At 45.6% G+C, this 27557-nt stretch overlaps 2 protein-coding genes across 2 annotated transcripts in view; both read right to left on the bottom strand.

Annotated features, from left to right (window-relative positions):
• The window catches only part of LOC311350726 (uncharacterized protein), a 78583-nt gene that overhangs the window by 33916 nt on the left and 17110 nt on the right, over positions 1 to 27557 (bottom strand). The window lies entirely within an intron of this gene.
• LOC311350077 (NACHT, LRR and PYD domains-containing protein 3-like) lies at positions 1823 to 25231 on the bottom strand (the record flags this gene model as incomplete). The annotated part of the gene is given in 12 exon segments (XM_084470114.1): positions 1823 to 2500; positions 4132 to 4303; positions 10981 to 11220; positions 11788 to 11961; positions 13255 to 13406; positions 14740 to 14900; positions 15317 to 15324; positions 15326 to 17111; positions 17743 to 17779; positions 20058 to 20160; positions 20411 to 20527; positions 25155 to 25231. Coding segments are annotated over 12 exon segments (3603 nt in total). The 3' UTR covers positions 1823 to 1924.

Genomic DNA, 27557 nt, shown 5'->3' with positions numbered 1-27557 from the left:
ACACACACACACACACACACACACACACACACACACACACTCAGACCCATCCATACACATCCTCTCATAAATAATAAATCATCAAAAATAATAATTAAAACGCATGCATATGAATAAATAAAGAATATAGGATAAAAAGTTTTGGATAAAAAAGGAAGCACACTGCAATCTAAAATTCATGTTAAGATATGCAGGAAGTCCTTTTAATTAAACCATGCACACACACATATATATATATATATATATATATATATGTAAAAATAATAATATATCAATTGATAGAAACACTAAAAACACGTGGATAAAAGATAAAAAGTGCTAAAATAAGTGCCAAGGTAAGAAAATAAATAAATAAATACATAAATAAATAAATAAATAAATAGGTAAGTAAAATGGAAGGAATAAAAATAAGGACGAGAGGCCTCCAACAGAATTTGGAACTTGTAAAACTGGAGGCCTAAATAAAATCATGGTAAAAAAGAACACACAGTAATAAAAACATGCAACATTTTAAAACGCACACTGTGGACCCGGTGCCATGCAGGGAGCCCCAAGGAGGAGTCCCGGGTTCTCCCAGCGCCCCCAGCAGCGGCCCGGCGCGGTCCCTACTCCCTGACGTTCAGGCCCAAGGGGGTAAGTGTTTTTAGTTTGGCTATCCATCTACGCTCCGCCGCCGTCCTCTGTCTGTCCGACCAGCACGCCTTCATCTCCAGCCCAGTGATGAATGATGAGGTAATGGGGTGTGTTTGGAAATGTTCCACCAGTCTAGTGTTGGATGTACCTCTGTGTATGTTATAGAAATGTTGTGAGTCGAGTGAGTATTGTGTGCTTTGTTTCGCCGACATATGTGATGTGGCATTCGGAGCATGTAATGGCGTATGTGATGTTTCTGTCGTGGATTGTGATTTTTTTTATTTATAAGATTATTATATTATAAGGTTATTTATAAGGAGACAGGCGTTGGTAAATGTTGGTAAATGTCTCCATGTTGGATTCATACTCACACAGCGCTGTGTTCAGTCACAGAGACACCTGTAAAGTGACCCTCCATGCAGAGGATTTATAAACTGACCACTAAAGAAGGACCAGGAGACGACAGAATACACATCTCTTATTTCTGTATTTATACATTATTTATTTTAGAATTTTAATTGTTTCATTTATTTTCTTCCGGTCTTGATCAATACCTAATAGGTTAACAATCGTTAGTTTCCATTTCAAAAGTGTTCACAATCCAGAATTCATACAATTAGAATAAATTAGAAACACTACCATCTAGTGGCCATACTCGGTTATAGCACCAACTTTATTTTATTTCTGTTTAAAAAACTACATACAAACATCATTCATTTAAACATGATTATTTGTTTTTGTAGCTTGAACAATAAATTACTCTTCAAAAAAACACATTTAATACACTATCTATCCAGATTCATAACCTCAGTACATTTAATACACTATCTATCCAGATTCATAACCTCAGTACATTTAATACACTATCTATCCGATCCATGACCCTGCTTGTTTCAGTCAAGTTAAGGACTGTTTAAATAATCATCATGAATCAAATCAACATAATATAAAGCAACTTGACTGTGTTTGTACGAGAATAATAAAGTGTTTGATACAAATATACAGAATTTACCAATAGAGCGATCACTAAAGATAGAAATGTAATAATTACTGATAACTGAGCGATTTATTGAGCATCACTGAAAACACACCTTTCTAAAATAGCTTTCATCATCAAACTCTCCTCATCTGAACCATTCATCTTTCTAACTGTAGAGGAAGCCAAAGATATAATATTGAGGATATTGAATTCCCTATTGCATAAAAAAAAGTTATTGAGTTAAAAAAAAAGTGTGTGTGTGTGTGTGTGTGTGTGTGTGTGTGTGTGTGTGTGTGTGTGTGTGTGTGTGTGTCAATACAACTGACTCAGAGAGAATGAGGTACCAGACTTCGTAAACCCAAACCCAGGGAGGAGGTCCTCCTGGGTGAAGGAGGTCCTGAAGGTGTGGATGTGTGTCAGTGTGTCTGAGGACCCTCCTCCACCTGGGGACACTCTGTAGAAGGACAGAGTGCCAGCAGGCCGGTCCAGATACACTCCTACTCTGTTAGAGCCAGGGGGGGGGAGACGGATGGCTGTTTCTATATTGTTGTGCTGGGCAGTGTAACGGTCATCATCACAATAAAGACCCCAGGACTTGTTGTTCCCTCCAATCTTGCTGTCATCACCCACTCCTCTCCTTGTGATTCCTCTGTATGTCACTCCTACTTTAACACCTCCTTCCCACTCTACCTCCCAGTAACAGCGACCAGTCAGAACCTCTCTTCCCAACACCTGGTGCCAGCGGTCAAACCTCTCTGGGTGATCAGGATACGACTGCTGCTCTTTAACCTTCGTCCCCTTTCTGTTGTCCTCAGACAGAGAGAGTTCTCTGCAGACTGTGTTTGGGTCCAGTGTGAGTTCACAGGCATCTGAGGGGAGAACAAGACACCGTTACCAGGGCCGGTTCTACACTGAATTGTGCCCTAGGCGAGACTCCGCCGAGCGCCCCCCCGCCACCCGCCCCCCACCCCCCATGCACGATCGGGATGGGGGGGACGGTGGGGGGCGATCACAGGGTTGTTGACCGGGGGGGGGGGGGCGATCGGAATTGTTGACGGGGGGGGGGGGGGGGGGGCGATTGGGATTGTTGACGGGGGGGGGATCGGGATTGTTTCATTTGGGCGCCCCCAACACATTTTGCCTTTTGCTTCTCAAAGGAAAGCTAGCGTCCATATGAGAGAAAATAATAACTGATGACCACAAAGCACTGCACACACACACACACACACACACACACACACACACACACACACACACACACACACACACACACACACACACACACACACACACACACACACACAGTCCCGCGGTCGCACATCCAAGCAACTCATAGGAACGAGGTCTTATAGAGGACATATTATGGTGTTTTCTCAACAAGTAAACATAGCATATGAGTTCAGGAAAACATGTTTTTGAAGCTGTTTGCTGGAAATAGCTTCTGGGAAACAAAATCTCTCCTAGCGCTATTCCCCTCTGTTTCAGTCCCTTCACAATGTGCTGTTTCTGGTGTCTGTAGCCTTCATGCAAATGAGCTGCTGCCCATTGACCAATCAGCTGTCAGAGTGAACCACAGCATGGAGGAGAAGTGATTGTTGCCGTTTGCGGACTCCCTGAGCTCTATATCTATATAATAATAATAATAATAATAATAATAATAATAATAATACATTATATAATATATAGGTATCTATATAATATAATATCTAATATCATGGCCAAAAGCTATGTGCGCCTCTGATGATATTATGAATCATAAAGACTGCGTCTGACGTCTCTGGTACTTCCACAACAAGTAAAGACTCGTAGTGGGGGTTATCTCGGCCATGGTTCAGAAGAAATGGGGGAAAGGGACTTTGGCTTTGACTCTCTGAAGTCCGGATTGAACCGCGACATGGAGGAGAAAGGGATTGTGCTCCCGGAGCTGAGCTGCCGGACTGCCGCCGAAGCTCCCCCGCCGTACTCCCGGAGCGGGGCTGCCGGACTGCCGCCGGAGTTCTGGCGGCAGTCCGGGAGCTCCGGCGGGGGAGCTTCTCCCTGCCAGGCGGTCACATCTATTTCTGTATGGAATCTCCCTGCTTCTGAAATGCGCGGACATCTCCGCCCAGCGCTCGTCCGCTGGTCCAGGTCCACAAAATCGTATCTATGCTCTGATTGGAGGGGGGTGGGGAAGTGGGTGGTAATATGCAAATGTACCCCCCCCCTCCTGAGTAGGAGGGGGCGCCGAAACTGACTCGCTCGTTTGGTAACTGTAGGCGGGGTACTTTCAGAAATGCATATCTCACTCAAAAAAGCATGTACAGACTTATTTACCAGAGACCCAAAACAACAGCCCAAATCCCAGGAAAAGTGTTGTTTTCATAATATAATAATAATAATAATACATTTTATTTATATGGCGCCTTTCAGGACACTCAAGGTCACCTAACAAGCATAGAAAGAGATCAAGACACAAATTAAAACAAATTTAAAAAAGACACAGAGCTTGCAGCAGATTTCTAGTCCATGTGTGAGTATGCCTGCCTAAATAAGTGTGTTTTGAGGTGGGATTTGAAGGTGATAGGTGAGTCCATGTTTCTAATGTCCGGGGGAAGGCTGTTCCAGAGGCATGGGGCGGAGCGGCTGAAGGCTCGTGCCCCCATGGTGGACAGACGAGCTGGGGGGACGTGTAGGTTGATGGAGGAGGCAGATCTGAGTGACCGGGTGGGAGTATTGATTTGAATGAGGTCAGACAGATATGGGGGGGCAAGGTTATGAATGGCATTGAATGCATTGAGGAGGATCTTGTACTCTATGCGGTGTTTGATAGGGAGCCAGTGAAGTTGGTGTAGGACGGGGGTGATGTGACAGATGGCAGGGGTTTTGGTGATAATACGGGCAGCAGCGTTTTGGACCAGTTGGAGTTCATGGAGGAGTTTGTGGGGGAGACCAAACAGAAGGGAGTTACAGTAATCCAGGTGTGAGGTGACTAAAGAGTGGACCAGAATAGCAGCGCTGTTGGGAGTGAGTGACAGGCGGAGGCGGTTGATATGTCCCCTTTAACACACTCAGTGTTAGAGTAGCACTACTAATAACATGCGATATGGTAGCGTTTAAATGGCGGCTATTGTGACACGGTTTCAGTATCGGTATACCGTACTGCGACACTATGAGGGGCTGTTCCGTTATTATAGGGCAGACTAAAGGGCTCTTTATGGTTCCACGTCGACGCAACGACCCCGCAGACGCTTCCACGCAGTCCTGAACCTTTCTGGTCCTGCGTCGGGTTTTAGTGAGCGGACCAATCACAGCCCTTGCGGCTGCGTCGCCTCGACGGAAGGTTACAATTTTTGGGAGGCGCACGTCAGGCCCTCGCGGTGGACGCAAGGAGGGTCCGCAAGGACGTAAGGGGTCCGTCACCCCCTTGCGTTGCGTGAACGTGGGACCATAACCAGCCCTTAACAGTCCTCCGCTCTCTGTTCCCTACAGGCTGCTTGTTCCCGCCGCCGTCCTGATTGCGGGCGGGGCATCGGATATTGTCGTTATTATTATATCCTACCTTATCTCCTAAACAATGTAAGACCTGCCTTGTGTTTCCCTGAATGAAAAGCACTCGGGGCGTCCTGTCTGGGCCTTAGATCTACTAAAGCACTGGTCCTGTCTGGGCCTTAGATCTACTAAAGCACTGGTCCTGTCTGGGCCTTAGATCTACTAAAGCACTGGTCCTGTCTGGGCCTTAGATCTACTAAAGCACTGGTCCTGTCTGGGCCTTAGATCTACTAAAGCACTGGTCCTGTCTGGGCCTTAGATCTACTAAAGCACTGGTCCTGTCTGGGCCTTAGATCTACTAAAGCACTGAGGGGTGTTCCAAGAACGGAGGTTTAACAAACACAGAGTTAACGCTGAACTCTAGGTTGTCCGATCCTGTGCCGACTAACCCAGAGCTGTCGGTTCCACAGCACCGGTTATGAATTAGTTCAATCAACACGGGGTTGGTTAACACAGGGTTGTGCGCGTTCACGGCAAACCTATAAAGACGTGATGTATGGATCATGGAAATCCTGATCAAAATGGCGAAACGGGCCGCATATTTTACCGATCAAGGTACTAATTATTCTTTTTCCTCCCTCAGCAACTAAAGAATAAAAATGATGGAAGAAAAGTGTTTTATTTATTTTTATTTATTTAAATTATTTCTGCAAATGTGGTCTCGCATCCTTTGTCAGCCCTTACAAACATTTGCGAATGTGTTCCTCCTCGAGGAACGGGTAAAGTGGGGAGGCATCTCTTTGCGCAGAGTGGCTATATTGTGGAGGACGGCGCATGCAACAATTACATCGCATGCCCGTTCCGGACAAACTCTTAGTCCACGTAGGCATTGGAATCTGGACTTCAATATCCAGAATGTATTTTCAATCTTAACGCGGGTTCTGCTGTGTGCCAGGTTAAATGTTGTCTGTGGTCCAGGAGCGGATTAGGGTACGGGGTGATGAGCGTCGGGAGGCATTGATACCCTCGATCTCCTAGGAGATCCCCATCGAATTGCCCTGCGATCAAATACAAACTTTGAGCTATCTTGCACAAGCACAACAATTATATGAGGTCTATGATATGTTCATAATGCAACGCACCCTGTTGAAATGTATTGCTCACATTGGATGTGTGCCATCAATGCACCCAATTACATTAGGAAATCCTGAAATATAACACCCAGATGAAAAGTCAACAAGGATAATTTCGGAGCCATTTGGGAACACTTAAAGTAGATAATGCTGACCTGCAAGTTGGTGAAACTCCATGAAGTTACGCAACAACCGCTTCAGCGCAAGATAGACGCACTGAGCGGCAGACGGTAGCTTTGCCTATGTGCTCAGCATCTCCTACACTGTACAAAAAGCTACCCGTCGCAAAAAAACGGAAAGCTATGCAAATTGTTTGTAGTGAACTGAGGGCAGATCCACGATTGGTAACATTTGCAATGTAGGGTTGGAGAAGGCTATTTAAATATATCAAAGAATCACGTGAAAAACTATATCTCTCCAGCAAAAAGTCATCCGGAAAGGACAATATGTCGAGCCGTGGTCTAATTAATCTCTCTGTGAATTGCACAAATTATTTGCGCTCCGATATCAATAGGCGAACACGTAAAAGCTGCGATAAACGTGGGTTTAAATAGCCTACTCTGAGCAAAACCGGGTTATCTTCCAAACTTAACCTGCGCAAAACCTGCTCCGACCAGGTTTGATTGAGAGCATATGTTTCCATAGCAACTTACATGCCGTGGTCATTTTGGAACGGAAAACCTAGGGTTGCCGCTAACCCTGGGTTAACTTAGCTGGGTAAGTGATAAAACCGGCTTTGTGGAACACCCCTCTGGTCCTGTCTGGGCCTTAGATCTACTAAAGCACTGGTCCTGTCTGGGCCTTAGATCTACTAAAGCACTGGTCCTGTCTGGGCCTTAGATCTACTAAAGCACTGGTCCTGTCTGGGTCTTAGATCTACTAAAGCACTGGTCCTGTCTGGGCCTTAGATCTACTAAAGCACTGGTCCTGTCTGGGCCTTAGATCTACTAAAGCACTGGTCCTGTCTGGGCCTTAGATCTACTAAAGCACTGGTCCTGTCTGGGCCTTAGATCTACTAAAGCACTGGTCCTGTCTGGGCCTTAGATCTACTAAAGCACTGGTCCTGTCTGGGCCTTAGATCTACTAAATGGGATGGGGGGGGGGTCCTCGCTGGGCGGCCCTCACACGTAGCATCGGAGCTACAAATCATATCGGGTTAAAAATCATTTTGGCAGGTGTTCATAAAAACTTACTTTACGCCAGTTTGGCCGGTGATGCATGAGGCAATCTCAGAGCCACTCTACACGGCATTTCAGAATGTTAGTAAACAATAGCCGTAAGGACACTTCAGAATGTTAGTAAACAATAGCCGTAAGGACACTTCAGAATGTTAGTAAACAATAGCCGTAAGGACACTTCAGAATGTTAGTAAACAATAGCCGTAAGGACACTTCAGAATGTTAGTAAACAATAGCCGTAAGGACACTTCAGAATGTTAGTAAACAATAGCCGTAAGGACACTTCAGAATGTTAGTAAACAATAGCCGTAAGGACACTTCAGAATGTTAGTAAACAATAGCCATAAGGACACTTCAGAATGTTAGTAAACAATAGCCGTAAGGACACTTCAGAATGTTAGTAAACAATAGCCGTAAGGACACTTCAGAATGTTAGTAAACAATAGCCGTAAGGACACTTCAGAATGTTAGTAAACAATAGCCGTAAGGACACTTCAGAATGTTAGTAAACAATAGCCGTAAGGACACTTCAGAATGTTAGTAAACAATAGCCGTAAGGACACTTCAGAATGTTAGTAAACAATAGCCGTAAGGACACTTCAGAATGTTAGTAAACAATAGCCGTAAGGACACTTCAGAATGTTAGTAAACAATAGCCGTAAGGACGCTTCAGAATGTTAGTAAACAATAGCCGTAAGGACACTTCCGGGTGGCAGAACGCGAGCGGCTGCCACTGACCTGAAGCCATCCAGCCGGCTACTGTGAACATAGTTACATAGATAAAACCATTGTTGATCTGGAGTTGAAACGATGACGTAAACAATATTAATATAATATAATATAAGTTATATTTATATATATTAATGAGACGTCCTGTAGCACCCCGCAAGAAGAAAATCATTCATTCAAGCCATTGCTCTGTTTTCTGGATCGCTCTGCCCTGGTCAAATGACATGGAAGGGTTTGTTTACTAGTGGTGCCATCGGAGAACGCTTCGGCTTTTGCCACCCGGAAGAACGAATTGTGACGTCATGGTGAATTGTCGTACTGTTCTCGCTCCCTGGGCGGTACTGACTACATTTCCCATGAGCACTGTCGTGATGCTACGTGATGTTGTGTGGGGCGCGCCCCACTGGTGGGGAATAGAGACGTGCAGGTGGGGCGCGACAAACGGGAGGAAGTGTCACTGAAAACTCCATGTTTCTTATGGTAGGAGCGAAAGCTTGACAGTAGGGCTGGGCGATATGGGCCAAAAGTCATATCTCCTATTTTCAAGCAGAATGTCGATATAAGATATATATCAATATTTGTTCATGCAATAAAATAGGTGCCGTCGCTCCAACTCGTCATTCTATATCGGGGGCGCCGCGTCACTGTGCTCGTTAACCTGCCTTGCCGATTGCAACTCAATCCTAAATTTGGGTGTAGGCCAGGGTAGCTAAACATTTTAAAATGAGTCCGTCAAAAACAGTCGGAGCAAGATGTTGCAAATGCATGTTTTGCGCTGAAGTGGATTTAAAAAAGTGAGGCGAGTGGTGGAAGAGCGGGGCCGGGGCAGAGTGTGTGTGAGCCAGAGGCAGAGCGGAGTGGAGAGAGATGAGCAGAGCAGAGTCCTGCACGCCTCTTATTTGCAAACCCGCACCCGTCCTTACCCGCAAAACTTAAAACCACATCCGACCCGTGTTCCGACAGTAGCACGAATTACATTCCGCACCCGACCAGACCCGCTATAAATTGATACCAACGCCCAACCCACACCCGAAGGAAAATCAGACACATAAGATGGAACGCCGGGGAATTACACTAGTGGTGTTTGGCGTGGTGCTTTAGATTGCCGTGCAAAAAAGCACATCATCCACTGTGGACGGTTTTAGTTGAGTCCTCCGCTCCTGAATAGGCATCAGATCCAGCACCGGAGAAGTCTCGCTCTTTTTTCTTTCAGCTGCACTTTTATTTTTTTCTATTTTAGAAAATTGATGCAAGTTATAACACAGCTGCACTTTTATTTTCTCTATTGTTGAACTTGCTGTTATTTGATGTAACTTGATGTTACTTCAATAAATTGGAAAATGTTAAGCTTGGCGTATTTCATTAGCATTGTGTTGGGGCGATGGGGGCAGGTGGGGCTTGAAAATCCCCCCTTGTCCAAAGTGGGGGGTGACCGAAAAAGTTTGAGAACCACCGCGTTAAACTAAACGCGGCGGTGGTTGGTTGGACAGACGTCTGGGGGCGAGAAGGGGAAGGAGGCAGGGGATGAGATTGAGAATATCAACAACAAATATCAACAAAAAATTTGGCTAGTGGAAATTCTGATTGGCTGGTAACTTTAGAAAGTTACCAGCCCAATTGGCTGGTAATCAAAAAAGTTAATTTAGAACCCTGCACACGGGGGTCAAACTCGCACACGTTTCAGCCCTCGTACGGCTGGCCGCTCACGGTTAATATTTCTTAATGCTGCGTAACATTCACTAGGAAGCAAATATCAAACGAGAACGAAATATAGATTATTGTAGAATATAATTATTATACATCAACAGTTTGATGAAGGTGATGTCCACCATCATCTTCATTCCCAGGATGATTTGACTGAACCGACGTCACCTCCTGCTGTGTGGATGGACTTTCCATCTCTATAGTTAGTGTGTGTTGAGATGAATCAAACTAAACAGACACTTACATCTCTGTGGAGCTGGTTTCATCCTCCACTCTCCACCGTGCTCCACACTGGGGAGACAAAGAGAGAGCAGCATGTTGTCTTTAGACAGGGAAACATTATTCACATGTTAACAAAGAGAGAGCAGCATGTTGTCTTTAGACAGGGAAACATTATTCACATGTTAACAAAGAGAGAGCAGCATGTTGTCTTTAGACAGGGAAACATTATTCACATGTTAACAGAGAGAGAGCAGCACTTTGTCTCCAAAAACTGAAACATTAACATAACTGTTGTTTCTAAATGAGAGCACATTATCTAGTAATATAAAACGGGTGGCTTAAATCAAGCGACCTGATTGGTTCCCAACTGTTGTATATTGAGCGTATACACACAGCTATGACGCCCGTTCAGTTTACAGAGTTCAGTATCACTCCGCGCCTAACTTGAACTGTTGTTTATTTATATTTATAAAACGGGTGGCTTAAATCAAGCGATCTGATTGGTTCCCAACGGTTGTATATTGAGCGTATACACACAGCTATGACGCCCGTTCAGTTTACAGAGTTCAGTATCACTCTGCGCCTAACTCGAACTGTTGTTTATTTATATATAAAAGCAATAGCATAGTTCACTGAAGCCTAAAAATATGTTGATTGCTGGAGAGGGTGGAAATGTTGTAAAGCAATAGGCACACGGTGAGTGAACTCGATAGTAGGCTAAATTGCCGGCAGCCAGGAGGGATTACTTTTTTGTATTCGTTAAAAAAAATGCTTTTCCGACTTTCTCGCTTTTTCAAAATTGAGGGTGTCTATGACTTTCATTCATTCACCGTTTTATAAAAGCAATAGATCATGACAGGCTGTGTGTTCTCATTATACCACAGTAAAGGGGCGTTGTCCCCTTTACTGTGGTATAATGAGCGATCAGTGGAACGGTAACATGGTCCACTGATCCTTGTAGGAGACATTGTCCCTGAGTGGTGAGCTGTCCTCTCCATACCTGAGAGTGTCCAGTCTCCAGCGTGGATCCTCCAGTCCAGCAGAGAGCAGCGCAGCTCCTGAGTCTCCTGGGTGATTGTAGCTCAGGTCCAGCTCTCTCAGATGGGAGGGGTTGGAGCTCACAGCTGAGGCCAGAGAAGCACAGCCTTCCTGTGTGACCAGGCAGCCAGACAACCTACACACACACACACACACACACACACACACACACACACACACACACAGTCCCACACATCCAAGCAACTCATAGGAACGAGGTCTTAAAGAGGACATATTATGGTGTTTTCTCAACAAGTAAACATAGCATATGAGTTCAGGAAAACATGTTTTTGAAGCTGTTTGCTGGAAATAGCTTCTGGGAAACAAAATCTCTCCTACCGCTATTCCCCTCTGTTTCAGTCCCTTCACAATGTGCTGTTTCTGGTGTTTGTAGCGTTCATGCAAATGAGCTGCTGAACCATGAATGTTGAACCATTGTGTAAAAATGTCTTGATAACAAGGAACAGACCAGTGTAAATGTTTTGGTGAGAGTCAACAGCTATTCAGTCTATGGTCAGAACGTCCAAAGTAATTCCTCAACAATCCAAAAATATAACAAAGAACTTGAAATCGGTCAAATGTCTTCTGATATGGAACATTGTGGCGTGACTGTTTGCACATTATGTAAAACTGTCATTTTAATTATTAATACATTTCATACAACAATTAGTTTAATTGTTTTTGCACCTTGACTAAAACTGACCTTAGAGTTTCCAGTGTACAGTGTGGACTCCCCAGTCCAGCAGAGAGCAGCTTCACTCCTGAATCCTGCAGATCATTGGTACTCAGGTCCAGCTCTCTCAGACTAGAGGAGTTGGAGCTGAGAACTGAGGCCAGAGCTTCACAGCATCTCTCTGACAGATGGCAGCCAGTCAGCCTTTAAACAATATGCAGTTGTTAATTAGTTGTTAATTATACATAAATGATACATCTATAATGTCTTCAAAGAAACTTTTTAAGAAGAGTCTGTTATTCTACTTTAGGGCTCTACACTCACACAAACAGACAGGAACATGTTACTCTTCAGAGCATTTTTAACAGACAGTTAAACTACTGTCTATTAAACATATTCACACAACTGACCCTAGTTGAATATGTAATTTAAGACATTTTTAATTCATACAATCATCGCTAGATCGTTGTTTCACACTAATAGTCAGTACCTCGTCCCTGGTCCCTCCTAGTGTCTACATTGTTGAGTCCTTGGGCTCCGTCACTCGCCCTAACAATCTCCTCCCTGTACAGTGTCACCGACCCCTCCCCTGTCTGACTACCCTCCTGTCACCGAGCCCTCCCCTGTCTGACTACTCTCCTGTCACCGACCCCTCCCCTGTCTGACTACCCTCCTGTCACCGACCCCTCCCCTGTCTGACTACCCTCCTGTCACCGACCCCTCCCCTGTCTGACTACCCTCCTGTCACCGACCCCTCCCCTGTCTGACTACCCTCCTGTCACCGACCCCTCCCCTGTCTGACTACCCTCTACCTTCAAGCCCCAAGTCCCTCCTCTACATATTTGTGTCCCTCAGTAAAGACCCTTTGATTTACTGTCTGTCAGCCTCACTCTGTGTGAGCATTTGGGTCCACTCGCTCTACTTCCCCTTAACAGCTGCTCAGACGGAGCTTCACAGAGGAGGGGGGTGCCCCTCGGTCGTGACGTCAGACTTCCTCGGTAAAGGTCTGACGTCAAGTAAAGAACGCCACCTGCGTTCAGCAGAGTGGAACGTTCACGGTGTGTTTTGGGGAGAATGGCAAAAACATAGGATTTGACCCCTTTTCTCTCTAAATTGGGGACTTATTCCAGTAACAGATACAATGGCATGGATTACTATATTGAAGATCATATAAAACATATTAAGACTCGTTAAATAACAAAAACAGCACATTTATTTTTGCCATGAAATCTTATCTCAGAATTCTGTGATAATTAACACTAATTCTGAAAAAAAGACAGGCTTATTATTCCATAAAAACTCAGAATTCAGAGTTAATTATGTCATTAATTCAGAAAAACAAGAACAGAATTCATTTTCTCAAGTGAATTTCCAAGTATGTTAGGTGGCATGCATACAATGATTACGTCTAGGCTTGTGACAACTACTACACTATTTAAGAATCAGCTGAATGTCTGCTGATAGTAAAATGTTATTATGCACATTAAGTAAACTGACCTGAGAGTTTCCAGTGTACAGTGTGGACTCCCCAGTCCAGCAGAGAGCAGCTTCACTCCTGAATCCTGCAGATCATTGTTACTCAGGTCCAGCTCTCTCAGACTAGAGGAGGTGGAGCTGAGAACTGAGGCCAGAGCTTCACAGCATCTCTCTGACAGATGGCAGCCAGTCAGCCTTTAAACAATATGCAGTTGTTTTAATTATACATAAATTATACATCTATAATGTTTTATGAATGATGAAACAACTGGAAAACGTGTCTTCAAAGAATCTTTTAAAGAAGAGTCTGTTATTCTACTTTAGGGCTCTACACTCACACAAACAGACAGGAACATGTTACTCTTCAGAACATTTTTAACAGACAGTTAAACTACTGTCTGTTAAAAATATTCACACAACTAACCCTAGTTGAATATGTAATTTAAGACATTTTAAATGTATACAATCATCGCTAGATCGTTGTTTCACACTAACAGTCAGTACCTCGTCCCTGGCCCCTCCTAGTGTCTACATTGTTGAGTCCTCGGGCTCCGTCGCTCGCCCTAACAATCTCCTCCCTGTACAGTGTCACCGACCCCTCCCCTGTCTGACTACCCTCCTGTCACCGACCCCTCCCCTGTCTGACTACCCTCCTGTCACCGACCCCTCCCCTGTCTGACTACCCTCCTGTCACCGACCCCTCCCCTGTCTGACTACCCTCCTGTCACTGACCCCTCCCCTGTCTGACTACCCTCCTGTCACTGACCCCTCCCCTGTCTGACTACCCTCCTGTCACTGACCCCTCCCCTGTCTGACTACCCTCCTGTCACTGACCCCTCCCCTGTCTGACTACCCTCCTGTCACCGACCCCTCCCCTGTCTGACTACCCTCCTGTCACCGACCCCTCCCCTGTCTGACTACCCTCCAGCCTTCAAGCCCCAAGTCCCTCCTTTACATATTTGTGTCCCTCAGTAAAGACCCTTTGATTTACTGTCTGTCAGCCTCACTCTGTGTGAGCATTTGGGTCCACTCGCTCTACTTCCCCTTAACAGCTGCTCAGACGGAGCTTCACAGAGGAGGGGGGTGCCCCTCAGTCGTGACGTCAGACTTCCTCTGTAAAGGTCTGACGTCTTATTTCAGTAACAGTGATACAATGGCATGGATTACTATGAGATCATATGAAACATATTAAAACTTGTTAAATCACAAAAACAGTACATTTATTTTTGCCATGAAAAGAATTCTGAGAAAATTAACACAGTAATTCAGAAAAAAAGAGCGGATTATTATTCCATAAAAACTCAGAATTCAGAGTTAATTATGTCATTAATTCAGAAAAACAAGAGCAGAATTCATTTTCTCAAGTGAATTTCCAAGTATTTTAGGTGGTATGCATACAATGATTACGTCTAGGCTTGTGACAACTACTACACTATTTAAGAATCAGCTGAATGTCTGCTGATAGTAAAATGTTATTATGCACAATAAGTAAACTGACCTGAGAGTTTCCAGTGTACAGTGTGGACTCCCCAGTCCAGCAGAGAGCAGCTTCACTCCTGAATCCTGCAGATCATTGTTACTCAGGTCCAGCTCTCTCAGACTAGAGGAGTTAGAGCTGAGAACTGAGGCCAGATCTTCACAGCAGCTCTCTGACAGATGGCAGCCATTCAGCCTTCACACAAAATAAAGAGACAGGATCATGTTACTCTTCAGAACTGATATCACTTTTAACATTTATAAAAATAAAAACAATCTTTGTACCATAGAACTATGTCTCTGTATACTTACATTTGTGTGATTATATTTGTTATGCCTGGACCAACATACATGTATTGTAGATGTTTATATTATTCTAGTATTATTGTGTTGCATGTGTTGTAATACAAGGTCTTAGAACACATACAGAAATGTTTTGTATATTATTATAACCTTTAACTTCTAGTATTATGTGCATTGTGTTGTGTATTGTACATGTGTGCATGTTATTAATGAACCTACATAGATGGTTTGTATATTATTACAACTTATATACTAGTATTATGTATACTGTGTTGTGTATTGTAATACATGTTAGTGAACCTACAGATATGTTTTGGAGGCTTTGGCCACTGGCAGCAGCCTCAGAAGACCCTCCTCTGAAGCAGAGTATTTCTTCAGGTCAAACACGTCCAGCTCCTCTTCTGATGATAGTAAGATGAAGACCAGAGCTGACCATTGAGCAGGGAAGAGAGACTCTCTGGAGAGACTTCCTGATGTCAGGTACCGTTGGATCTCCTCCACTAGAGAACGGTCGTTCAGCTCATTCAGACAGTAGAACAGATTGATGCTTCTCTCTGGAGAGAGATCTCTACCTATCCTCTTCTTGATGTAAGACCCTGTATTCAGATTGGTCTGTGAGCTACTTCCTGTCTGTCCCAGCAGGCCTCGTAGGAGATTCTGATTGGTCTCCAGAGAGAGGCCCAGGAGGAAGCGAAGGAACAAGTCCAGGTGTCCGTTCTCACTCTGTAAGGCCTTGTCCACAGTCTTCTCATAGAAGAGATCATATTTATTTCTAATAAGAGAAGAACACCTGGAGGTTGGTTGTTTTTCTGAGATCAGATTGACACCACTGTCGATGAAGGTCTTAAAGACATAAAGGGCAGCCAGAAACTCCTGGATGCTCAGATGGACAAAGCAGAACACCTTGTCCTGGTACAGCCCACACTCCTCTTTAAAGATCTGGGTGAACACTCCTGAGTACTCTGAGGCTGCTCTGATATCGATGCCACACTCTGCCAGGTCTGCCTCGTAGAAGATCAGGTTTCCTTTCTCCAACTGGTTAAAAGCCAGTTTTCCCAGAGAACCAATGATCTCCCTGCTCTCTGAACTCCAGTGTGGATCTGTTTCAGCTCGACCATGATACTTCCTGTCCCCCTGTATGGACTGAACCCTCAGGAAGTGGCTGTACATCTGAGTCATGGTCTTGGGCATCTCTTCCTCTCCATGGGTTGTTTTGAAGAAGTCCTCCAGAACTGTAGCCGTGATCCAACAGAAGACTGGGATATGACACATTATGTAGAGGCTTCGTGATGTCTTAACGTGGGAGATGATTCTGCTGGCCAGCTTCTCTTCTCTGAATCTCTTCCTGAAGTACTCCTCCTTCTGTGGGTCGGTGAACCCTCTCACCTCTGTCACCATGTCAACACACTCAGCAGGGATCTGATTGGCTGCTGCAGGGCGTGCTGTTATCCAGATGCGAGCGGAGGGAAGCAGGTTCCCCCTGATGAGGTTTGTCAGCAGCACGTCCACCGAGGTGGACTCTGTGACATCAGTACAGATCGGGTTGTTCTGGAAATCCAAAGGAAGTCGACACTCATCCAGACCATCCAAGATGAAGACAACTTGGAACCGGTCGTATCTGCAGATTCCTGCTTCTTTGGTTTCAATAAAGAAGTGATGAAGAAGTTCCACCAAGCTAAACTTTTTATCTTTCAGTAAATTCAGCTCTCTGAAAGTGATTGGAAATGTGAAGTGTATGTCATGGTTGGTTTTGCCTTCAGCCCAGTCCAGAGTGAACTTGTGTGTTAAGATGGTTTTACCAATGCCGGCCACTCCAGTTGTCATTGTTGTTCTGATTGGTTGATCCTTTCCAGGTAAGGGTTTAAAGATGTCTTCACATCTGATTGGTGTTTCCTCTCTGGCTGGTTTCCTGGAAGCTGTTTCAATCAGTCTGACCTCATGTTCCTTGTTGACCTCTCCACTGCCTCCCTCTGTGATGTAGAGCTCTGTGTAGATCTCATTCAGAGGTCTTGACTCTCCTGCTTTAGCAATTCCCTCAAACACACACTGGGTCTTCTCCTTCAGATGAGACTTGATTTTATGTTGACACTCCTTAGCAACTGATTCTAAATGGAAAAACAACAAAATAATATAAACATTAAAGATCACTTTTTTTTCACTTTTTTTAAAAGTGTCTTTCTGTTACGTTCCCAAAAAAGAGTATATTCCTAATCTGTTTTCCAAATAAGAGTATCTTACAGTTCTGTTTCAAAAAAAGAGTATCTTACTGCTCCTCAGTAAGTCGGCCAGCTCCTCCAGCTTCAACTGCTTCATGCAGAGCAGTGTGATGTCTTCCACTCCCTCTATGGCGCGCCTCCTCTGCTCCTCTTTCTCACCATCTACCTCCTCCTCCTCCTCCCTCTGGCTCTCTGAGCATTGTGGGTAATCTGGGTAGAGAACCCTCCAGAGCTTCTCCACCTCCTTGTCTAGAAAAGCGTGTGCGTTCTCCTTGATCCTCTGGAACAGAACAAACATCGATGAGAACTTTACTGTGAACTAACTGAGCACATCAGAACCGTCTGTCCTGGATTCACGTCCTGCTGGTCTGAAGAGGGAAGCCTGGAGACTGTTAGCTCCAGACTGTTAGCTCCAGACTGTTAGCTCCAGGAGAGATGTTGTTCACATGTCATTCATGACTGAACTCAGTGTTGTACATTTACACACCTCCAACTCTGTGTGCTGCTGCTGTACAGACGGTCCACTGGGAACCTTCGACCTCCCCTGGTGTCTGTGGAGAGAACACACATAGAATTTCATTCAAAATAAACGTAGGAATGTTAATTTAGAACTACCGTATTGACCTGAATATGAGAATTTTCTTTCCCGGAATTGTGTCTGAAAAAGTTGGGTTGTCTTGTATTCAGGGTCTAGACGACATTCCCGTCTTCCTGGTGATGAATGCCTTTCATTTGACCGACTCCTTGTGGTTCCATACTGCTTCTCTTTCCCCGTAGGAGCTGGGCCCTAACAGTTACCGTACTTTTTGTTTGCTCTTTTCTTTGTTGTGGTGCGCAAGCAAGGTTTTGGGAAAACAAACGGTTTTAATTATTATGATTTTCAAATGAAATGATTTTCTTCATAAAAACAGATTTCATCTTAAAAAATATATTTTTCCAGAAACAACCCTTTAAAAAGTGGGGGTCGTATTTTGTCTTTTATCCAAAGAGACAGAAAGTGAGTGAGCTGGAGGTACGAGGAGCAGGGTCCTCTTGCTGAAAGACGTCAACTCCAGTAGTGCTCAGGCTGAAGAACAACTGATCCATATTCTGATGACAAGCCGGGGGAGAAACAGTTCTGATGAACTCAGATATGGGTCAGATATCAAGTGCAGGCATGCAAACTGGCTTGGGGTCAAAAGGTGAGAATGATGCGTGAGCCGAGAAAAACACAGACCCACTAGGGGGTTCCAGGGTTATACTCCGGGGAGTTTTCTTTTAAAAAATAAGCTACTAAATGCTCATTTTTTATTACTTTTTTAATGTCTTACAAAGGGCAGCCCCAATAGGTACATAACTTATTACAAACTTGATACTCTCCAAGACGAATACTGCTCGAGAAGAATAAAAAGGTGGGAAGAATAAAGAAGAATAAAGAGGTGGGAGGACAGGGCAATAGGAGTCTTCCATTATTTATTTTTCTTCTTGGCCTGGACCAGTGTCTCCAGGGCCCGCTTTTGCTGTTTGGCAGCATGCCTCAGCCTTGCACTTTTGTTATTTCATTGTGTCCATTTTATTTTGAACTCAACTGAAGGGCCAAAACATAAAATGTCTCCTGTGCCATAAACAATACAAATAACTTAAATGTTACCAAATCAAAAACAAATGTAAACAATATAAATAACTTAAATATAACCAAATAAATAATTATGCACTGAAAGCAGGCAGGCACGCAGCTATGCTGCTTGCGTTTACACTTGCGTGCATGGCAGGGTTTAAAACATTCCTGCCAAAGTCATATTAAGTGATATAACGCAGGTGCACAAGGCACACACAGGAGCCAACATTGTTTTCACCGCTCGGTACCGCGGCGTATTCAATCCAAAGTTTTGAAAAGAAAAGAAAGAATTTGAAGCGAATAAGCAACGCCGTTTTTGATTTGTTTATTTGGTTGTGAACGAATAGTTTTGGGTGCATGCATCGGCTTTGAGTTTGTTTGTTTGTTACTTTGAAATCGCATAAACACACACGTTCTCACAAACTCACGTTCATTCATTCACACACGCACCCTCTACAACCTGCCGATCTTCAATATAAACAACATCAAGTAAGTGATGCCGCAGCACGTTGACAAGTCCATCCTGAGGCGTCCACAGGCTTCATCAGTTGGCCTGAAATACTCTCATACTTTGGACGCTTTTGGTCTAATTCTTGGACTTGATTCGGAGGACTCACCTGCCTCGGCCATTTCTCATATCAAAGCAGTGAAGGCGGGGGGAGGGGGAAGAAAGAGGATAGCAGATTAACCAGCGGGGCGCGCACAGCGCAAAGATTTGTGGTGTGGAGGTGAATTACAGTGAGCCGTTTGAGACAGGAGAACAAACAAATGGCGGTCGATAGTAAAACGACTCGTCGGCTAAAAAAATTGCAGTCGACTAATCTTCATGGTCGACTAATCGCGGCAGCACTACACCCCCCCCCCCAAATGTTTTCTCAACAGATCTCCACGAATCACACTAGTGGCCGATTTTGTTTACAAAACGGCGAATTTCACCGAAAGGTGACTAGTTTGCATGCCTGCAAGTGGTCTGTTTCATTGTCTGTTTGAAACTCCTACCTCTCCTCTCTGGAGGGGCGTCCATCTTTAAGGTCAGGAGGATGACCCATAGAGTGGTCACTCTTCAAGGAGACACAGCTGGGTCCAGGGGAGTCTGCTCTCTCCTGCTGCTCTGGGCTTCAACACAACACACACACACAGCTTTTACTCAGACTAATGATGGTGTCGTGATGTATCACTGCTGAGCTCTGAGATGGACAACAGTCACAGACAGAGAGATCCTCTTCTTACCTCTTAGCTTTGCTCTGGCGGCCATGTTCCTCAGACAGAGTGGTCTTAGAGGTAGGACCCCCCTCCTCTCTCTCCTCATCCATAGTAGACCGGAGACCTGTAGTCCTACACAAACACAACATAAACACTTGCAGGAAAAGCGCTTCACAGCTCGACATTCAAAGCCGTCTATTTGTAATATCATCAAAATAATTTGTGAGGCTCAGCGATCTAAGAATGTGAACTATCACCAAATGTCCAGTATTTACAACAAGACTATTCTGGAAGGAATCGGTCCTGCTTTCAGGCACTATTGTGTGCGCACGAGCACACACACTGCAAGTGGTCTGTTTCATCGTCTGTTTGAAACTCCTACCTCTCCTCTCTGGAGGGGCGTCCATCTTTAAACCCAACAGGTATATCCATAGAGCGGTAACTCTTCATGGAGACACAGCTGGGTCCAGGGGAGTCTGCTCTCTGCTGCTGCTCTGGGCTTCAACACAACACACACACACACACACACACACACACACACACACACACACACACACACACACACACACACACACAAATAGCAGGTGAACATCACTATAAACACTGCTCTGATTATTGGATGTGAACTCTAGAGAGACAACACTGAATCAACAGATTTTGAAGGTCCACAACTATTTATTTTCTCCTGCCTTGTTGCGTCTGATCAGTAGAGTCTGAAAACAACCAAGTGGTCTGTTTTCATCGTCTGTTTGAAACTCCTACCTCTCCTCTCTGGAGGGGCGTCCATCTTTAAACCCAACAGGTATATCCATAGAGCGGACACTCTTCATGGAGACACAGCTGGGTCCAGGGGAGTCTGCTCTCTCCTGCTGCCCTGGGCTTCAACACAACACAACACACACACACACACAGCTTTTACTTGAAGTACTTTTACTTTTACTTACTTTGACTAAAGATGGAGTCGTGATGTATCACTGCTGAGCTCTGAGATGGACAACAGTCACAGACAGTGAGAGATCCTCTTCTTACCTCTTAGCTTTGCTCTGGCGGCCATGTTCCCCAGACCGAGTGGTCTTAGAGGTAGGACCCCCCTCCTCTCTCTCCACATCCATAGTAGACCAGAGACCTGTAGTCCTACACAAACACAACATGTTGTTTTCCTACGGTCACTCAGCGTTCACTAAGGTGAGTAAGACGGTTCTATCAGGACCTGTGGACGGAAGGTGAGCCAGCAGCAGACACACACTGAGAGGAGGTTTCTAACTTGGCCTCATGCTGCTGTACACCAGAGTGGCCACCAGGGGGCGCTTGGGAGCCAAACATAGAGTGGCTCAGTCCCGCCCACCTCATGCGTCACGCCTCTACCATAAAAACTGAACAAGTTGACTGGTGGTCGTCAGAGCTATCTTTAAAATGTTGAGATTTCGATCTATTTCTGACACTATTTACACTTCTGGTGTGTTTAGTAACAAGAACTAGTTAGCTAGCAAAATATTATGGAGAATGGCTCTTATTAATTATACCAAATGGTTTACAACATATTTGCAATCGGCCACAAAAATGACCAAATGGTAGGTCGAATAGAAAACGTTTCAAAACCCATTTTATAAACTTCAACATCATAGGTTTATATCCTATGAAGTATTACATTTGGTTTGTTAACTAGACACACACACACACACACACAAACACACACACACATATTTATATGAAGTTTAAAATACTTTACCTTATGTTTTCGGTTGTTGGTGTTGTGGTATGAAAAGATGAAAGCGTCCAGGTGTCCTGTCCTCCTGTGGGAGGCTGCAGGTCAACTGAGGAGACTTCAAACCTCTGAGCTGAACTCCTTCGTGATGCTGGCTGAAGGCCAGCCGCTTCAAAGGTCAAAGGCTTCATAGCAGGTCGGGCTCCTTAGAGGATCGGGTTCAGCTGATAACTGTACACATGACGTGTTGTACCAAAGTACACAGAAATACACTAAAACACACATCAATGATTGACTAACAATATAAAATAATACATAGAGACAGAACCAACCTTTTAGCATTTTAGTATATGATAAGATAACTGCCTCATAAAACAGTAAAGTTGAGGCCAGAGCTGAAAACTGAAAAGCTTCATGGACAAACTGACAGCGGGCCGTACAGAGAAATTGCTGAAAGTTTTTCATATTTACGTTAAAATTAAAATCTTCTTTCTGCTAGAGCTGCTGCCCCCGCGACCCGACCCCGGATAAGCGGTTTTGAAGATGAGGATGAGATGAACGTCTTCCTTGTACAATATTTCCCTCATTCTTCTGTAGGTGCTCCTGTTGCTGTCATTACTGCCTCGTTTCCTGCATTCTAGTGAATGTTAAGGGTGTAAATAACTCAAGGCTGTCAGACAAATGTGTACATATAGTTACATATATATATATATATATATATATATATATATACATACAGTAGCTGTTAACTTTTGATTGGCACATTTGCAGGACATCCAGCAGGGATAGGGCCCCCAGGAACGGGGACAGGGCCCCAGGACGGGCCCCCAGGAGCGGGGACGGGCCCCCAGGACGGGCCCCCAGGAGCGGGGACGGGCCCCCAGGAGCGGGGACGTCTGGGCACCGTAGCCTAGCAACAAGCAGCAGCAGTGGAGGCGGGCTCAGGAGTTCTTGACGGTGGTTTTTGAGCGGTGAACAGGCAGTGTGAGTCTGGACTGTGAAGGATGAAGGACAATAAAGCTTTAATGGTTCCACTGATATCGCTGGTCCATATTAATGAAGATGATTAAAGATACGGGATCTCCACAACAAATATCCTCAACTGTAGGAATACATTAATGATTACATACCAACGGGAACACAGTTTTATACAAAACATCAGATTAATGAAATGTCTCTCTTGATATTATTGTAATCTATATCTTAGACTTCTGCCCTTTATTCCTGGACTGATGTGTTTTTATAGAACAGTTTTATATGAAGCACATAAAGTAGCCTACTGCTGTACGTTATGTTGTAGTAAAGTAATATATATGAAGTACTGGTGTACGTTATGTTGTAGTAAAGTAATATATATGAAGTAGGCTACTGCTGTACGTTATGTTGTGGTAAAGTAATATATATGAAGTAGCCTACTGCTGTACGTTATGTTGTATTAAAGTAATATATATTAAGTAGGCTACTGGTGTACGTTCTGTTTTGGTAAAGTAATATATATGAAGTAGGCTACTGGTGTACATTCTGTTTTGGTAAAGTAATAGGCCTACATTAAGGTGAATAACATTTAGACCAGGCATAGGCCTACATTCAGGTGCATAACACCTATTGGGGGCCGTTTGTAAACCTTTGCTGGTGAAAAACATTCTTCACTTGTTCCAGATTTAGCTGCTTAATGCTGAATCGGAGGATAAATCGTGTATATAAATCTAATTCTTTATATCTCAATGTTAAATGTTACATCTAAATCCATACAACAGATATGCTAATTCTCCTCCGTATACTAATTAGTTCTGACTCTTAACCAGTCATATTTCGGGGGTGGCATCGATGCACGTGGTTCTGGAGAGCTCAGGGCTCTCTCTCCTTGTTGATTGGCCGATGGCCGTTGGGGGGGGGTCTCACCATGACAACAGACTTCTCCTGAAGGTCGCTGATGACACTGTTGTGATCAATGGGCTCCAGGACGGAGAGGCTAATCCCGGGCCGGTGGTGGACGACTCTGTGGAACGCTGCGACAACCACTTCCTCAAGTTAAACACAAACAAAACTAAAGAAATGGCAACGGACCGCCGTAGAGCTCCCCGCTCATCCTCACCGTGTACGATTAAGGGCCCGCCTGTGGAGACTGTCCTACAGACACCCGGGAGCAGTGGTTGATGAGTGCTTCACCTTGGAGTCAAACACATCCGCAGTATGCAAGAAGGGCGTGCAGAGACTCTACTTTGATTGAATACGTTTAACGCTGACAAGAAGCCGATGGTTTTATTTCACAGGTCTTTCATCGAGTCCATTGTGACCTCTGGTTTTATCTCATGCTTTGGTCATGTTTCAGTGCACAACAAAACCCGTCCACCCAGAGTGGTGAAAACTGGCAGCAGAATGGTGGACCCCCAGCAGCTCCCCCCCCTCACACATCAGGGCAGGTGGTGAGGAAGGCCCGGGGCGTTGAGCAGCTCTGACCGGCCCCTCTGGGAGGGACCTGCTCTCCTACCATCGGCTCGGAGGTCCAGGCTGCCCGGGGTCAGGTGCAGTAGGTAGACGTGTTCCTATGGTCCTAGTGCAGTTAATGCACTTAACAAGGGTTAAACCTCGCCGGCACGTTCAAACAGCACTAACGCGCTTTATTTTTTTTAAAGAAGTTAAACGGAGTAGACTTTTATTAACGAACAGTGGTGTTTTATTTTATCGGTTGTATTTGGTCACGTTGTTTTGTCTCTTGTCTTTTTATATGTTGTGTATTTGTGTCTCATTGTGTATGGACCTCTGAAGAATAAGTCCCGCCTCCGAGGCTCCCGGTTCCCTCGGTCAAATGTCTACGGGGAATAACACGGGGTTTATGAATGATCGTACATAACAGACTCTGTAGGTGGTGGAGAAGTAAAAGCTGCGTCACGTTTTGAACTACACACTTTTTCCATCTAGTTTCGACTGGCTTTTTGGATTGTCGATTATTAATGCTACTTTAACAGCACCGAAAATCCAAAAACCCAGTCGAAGCTAGATGGGAAAAGTGTGTAGTTGAAAACGTGATGCAGCTGGGAGTCCGGTCCAGAGCGGGGCTGGGAGTCCGGTCCAGAGCGGGGCTGGGAGTCCGGTCCAGAGCGGGGCTGGGAGTCCGGTCCAGAGCGGGGCTGGGAGTCCGGTCCAGAGGGGGCGTGTCCTCCTACGTGCACTTCTCCCAGACGGACGGCCCCAAGCACGAGTACTCCTACCCCCTGGCCCCGCCCCCCGACGGCCCTGTGGGCCCCCGGCCACGCCCGCCACGGATGCTTCTCGGGCGTGGTCTCCGCCCAGCCACGCCCCTTCCTCCCCGGCTCCTCCCCCTCTGACGACGGCGGCGGCGGCGGGGGGGGGGATGAAGGGCGGGAAGGCGGGCCGCTCCGGGCGCGCTCAGTGCGAACACTGCGGCGAGACGTTCTACCCCTCGGCCAATCGGAGGGGCCGGTGCCAGGACGCGCCGGACGCGGTGGGCGGCGGCGTGCGGCGGGTCAGCTGCATGTGGCCGACAGCATGCTGCACCACCGCATGTCGGACCCCGAGGGGGACTTCTCGGACCCCTGCTCCTGCGAGGGCGCCCCCCCCCCCCCCCCTGGTTTACAGTCTGGCCTCCAGCGGGGAAGCGGACGGACACGCGGACGCCACAACAAGACAAAAGGAAAAGCTGTTTCTGTTGTCGTTGTGTTTTACAGATAAGCTAGCGCCGGGTCAGACATCACAACGCTGACTCCTCCCCCCCGTCCAACCAGAGGACGGTGTGTGTGTGTGTGTGTGTGTGTGTGTGCGTGCGTGCGTGCGTGCGTGCGTGCGTGCGTGCGTGCGTGCGTGCGTGCGTGCGTGCGTGCGTGCGTGCGTGCGTGCGTGCGTGCGTGCGTGCGTGTGTGTGTGTGTGTGGGACACATCCACCAAAACGCACCAATCACTGCTCCTGATTGTCTCAGAGCCGTCGGTGCCTGGTCTGAATGATGACATCACCTGGCACCCGTTTGAGCCAATCAAAACAATCGATTCATCAACAACCAACCGTAACGAGCCGCGGTTGGCCGGAGACGTTCCCAGGGCTCTGATTGGTCACCGGAGGCTTCGGAGGATGAGGACATTGTGACCATATTTGGTCAAAGGAAGTCTCCAGGTGTGTCCGTTGTGTGTCTGGACTCCCTGTTCACCTGCGATGTACAATCACCCCCCCCCCCCCCAAAACCTATCCCAGGCCGCTGATTGGCTGAGAGGATGCAGGGCAGCCTGAAGTACAGGACAGTTATATAATTAAATCAAATGAAACAAATGTTTTACATCAGAATGGAACTGAGAAATATACAGAAGATACAAATATGTGCAGAGTGAGAGGGAGTGAGCTAGGAATGTGTGCAGAGTGAGAGGGAGTGAGCTTGGGTAAAGGCCCTCTCTCTCTCTCTCTCTCTCTCTCTCTCTCTCTCTCTCTCTCTCTCTCTCTCTCTCTCTCTCTCTCTCTCTCTCTCTCTCTCTCTCCCTCTCCCTCTCCCTCTCCCCCTCTCTCTCTCTCTCTCTCTCTCTCTCTCTCTCTCTCTCTCAGTGTGTGGTGGTGGACGAGGGCGCCCTCCAGAGGAGCCGGTGGGAACTGGCGTCTCGCGACACCATCAGAGAGACCACCCGACCCTGTCCTCGGTGCAGGGTCCCGGTGGAGAAGAACGGTAACGCAACGCAACGCAACGCAACTCAACGCAACGCAACGCAACGCAACGCAACGCAACGCAACTCAACGCAACGCGACTAATCAACAGGGACTCAACTCGGACTCAACTTGATCAACAGGGACTCAACTCGGACTCGACTTGATCAACAGGGACTCAACTCGGACTCAACTTGATCAACAGGGACTCAACTCGGACTCGACTCGTGTGAGCAGTGGACTCGACTTGAACACTGGAGACTGGAACCAGACTTGGAGTCAAGGCACAGTGACTTGACTACAACACTGATATGCGTTGATGAATAAAAGTTGAGATTGTTACTATAAACATCCTTACTGTACCATATATCGTTGTTTCTCTTTCTTCTCACAAATAAAACTTAATCACTGGCTGAGAGGTTCAGCCTCTTTTCTCCACAACTTAACTTTTTTAAAGAAATATTGTTGAGATATTCGATTGATTGCAGATTGTAGCTCATAAATAGTAATATAGTATATATATATATAGTTATAGTATTGATATTTTATAATTCCAGTACATAACCCATAACATATTAAAACATTTTTCATATTAAAACAAAAGAGTCCATGACAGCAAATTACGAAATCAGAGATGATTTGATTCTGAAATTCTTGAAGAGCTACACGGATCACCGACGAGACAAAGCCAGAACAATTCAATTGTATCTGTAGCCCTGAATCACCATTACAGCCTCAAAGGGCTTAACAGGCCAAGTATTAATGACCTGACCCAAGCCCCCACACGGCCAACAAGAAACTCCCTTAATGAGCACCGAGGAAATCTAGGGAAGAAACGCCGAGTGGGGGATCCCTCCTTCCAAGGATGGTCAGCAGTGCAGTGGGAGCCATAATTGACATACAGGCCAAACATTAAACCGATGATGGGGTGCTGGCCGGTTAACCCTGACCCTGACCCTAACCAAGGTCGTTCAGACTTGCAGACAACGTCCAAGGGGCCGGGGTCCCGAGAGGCCTCCCTTAGTGGGGCAGCAGCCAGCACAGCAACCGGGATCGATTAAAAACACATCTATTAAAAAGAGCAGGTAAAATGAATAAAAAGAAGGGGGAGAGATCCACACACACACACACACACACACACACACACACACACACACACACACACACACACACACACAC

The sequence above is a fragment of the Micromesistius poutassou genome (genome assembly GCF_964030765.1).
Source record: "Micromesistius poutassou genome assembly, chromosome: 7".
Classification (NCBI taxonomy): domain Eukaryota; kingdom Metazoa; phylum Chordata; class Actinopteri; order Gadiformes; family Gadidae; genus Micromesistius; species Micromesistius poutassou.
This window is presented reverse-complemented; position numbering and strand designations above follow the sequence as displayed.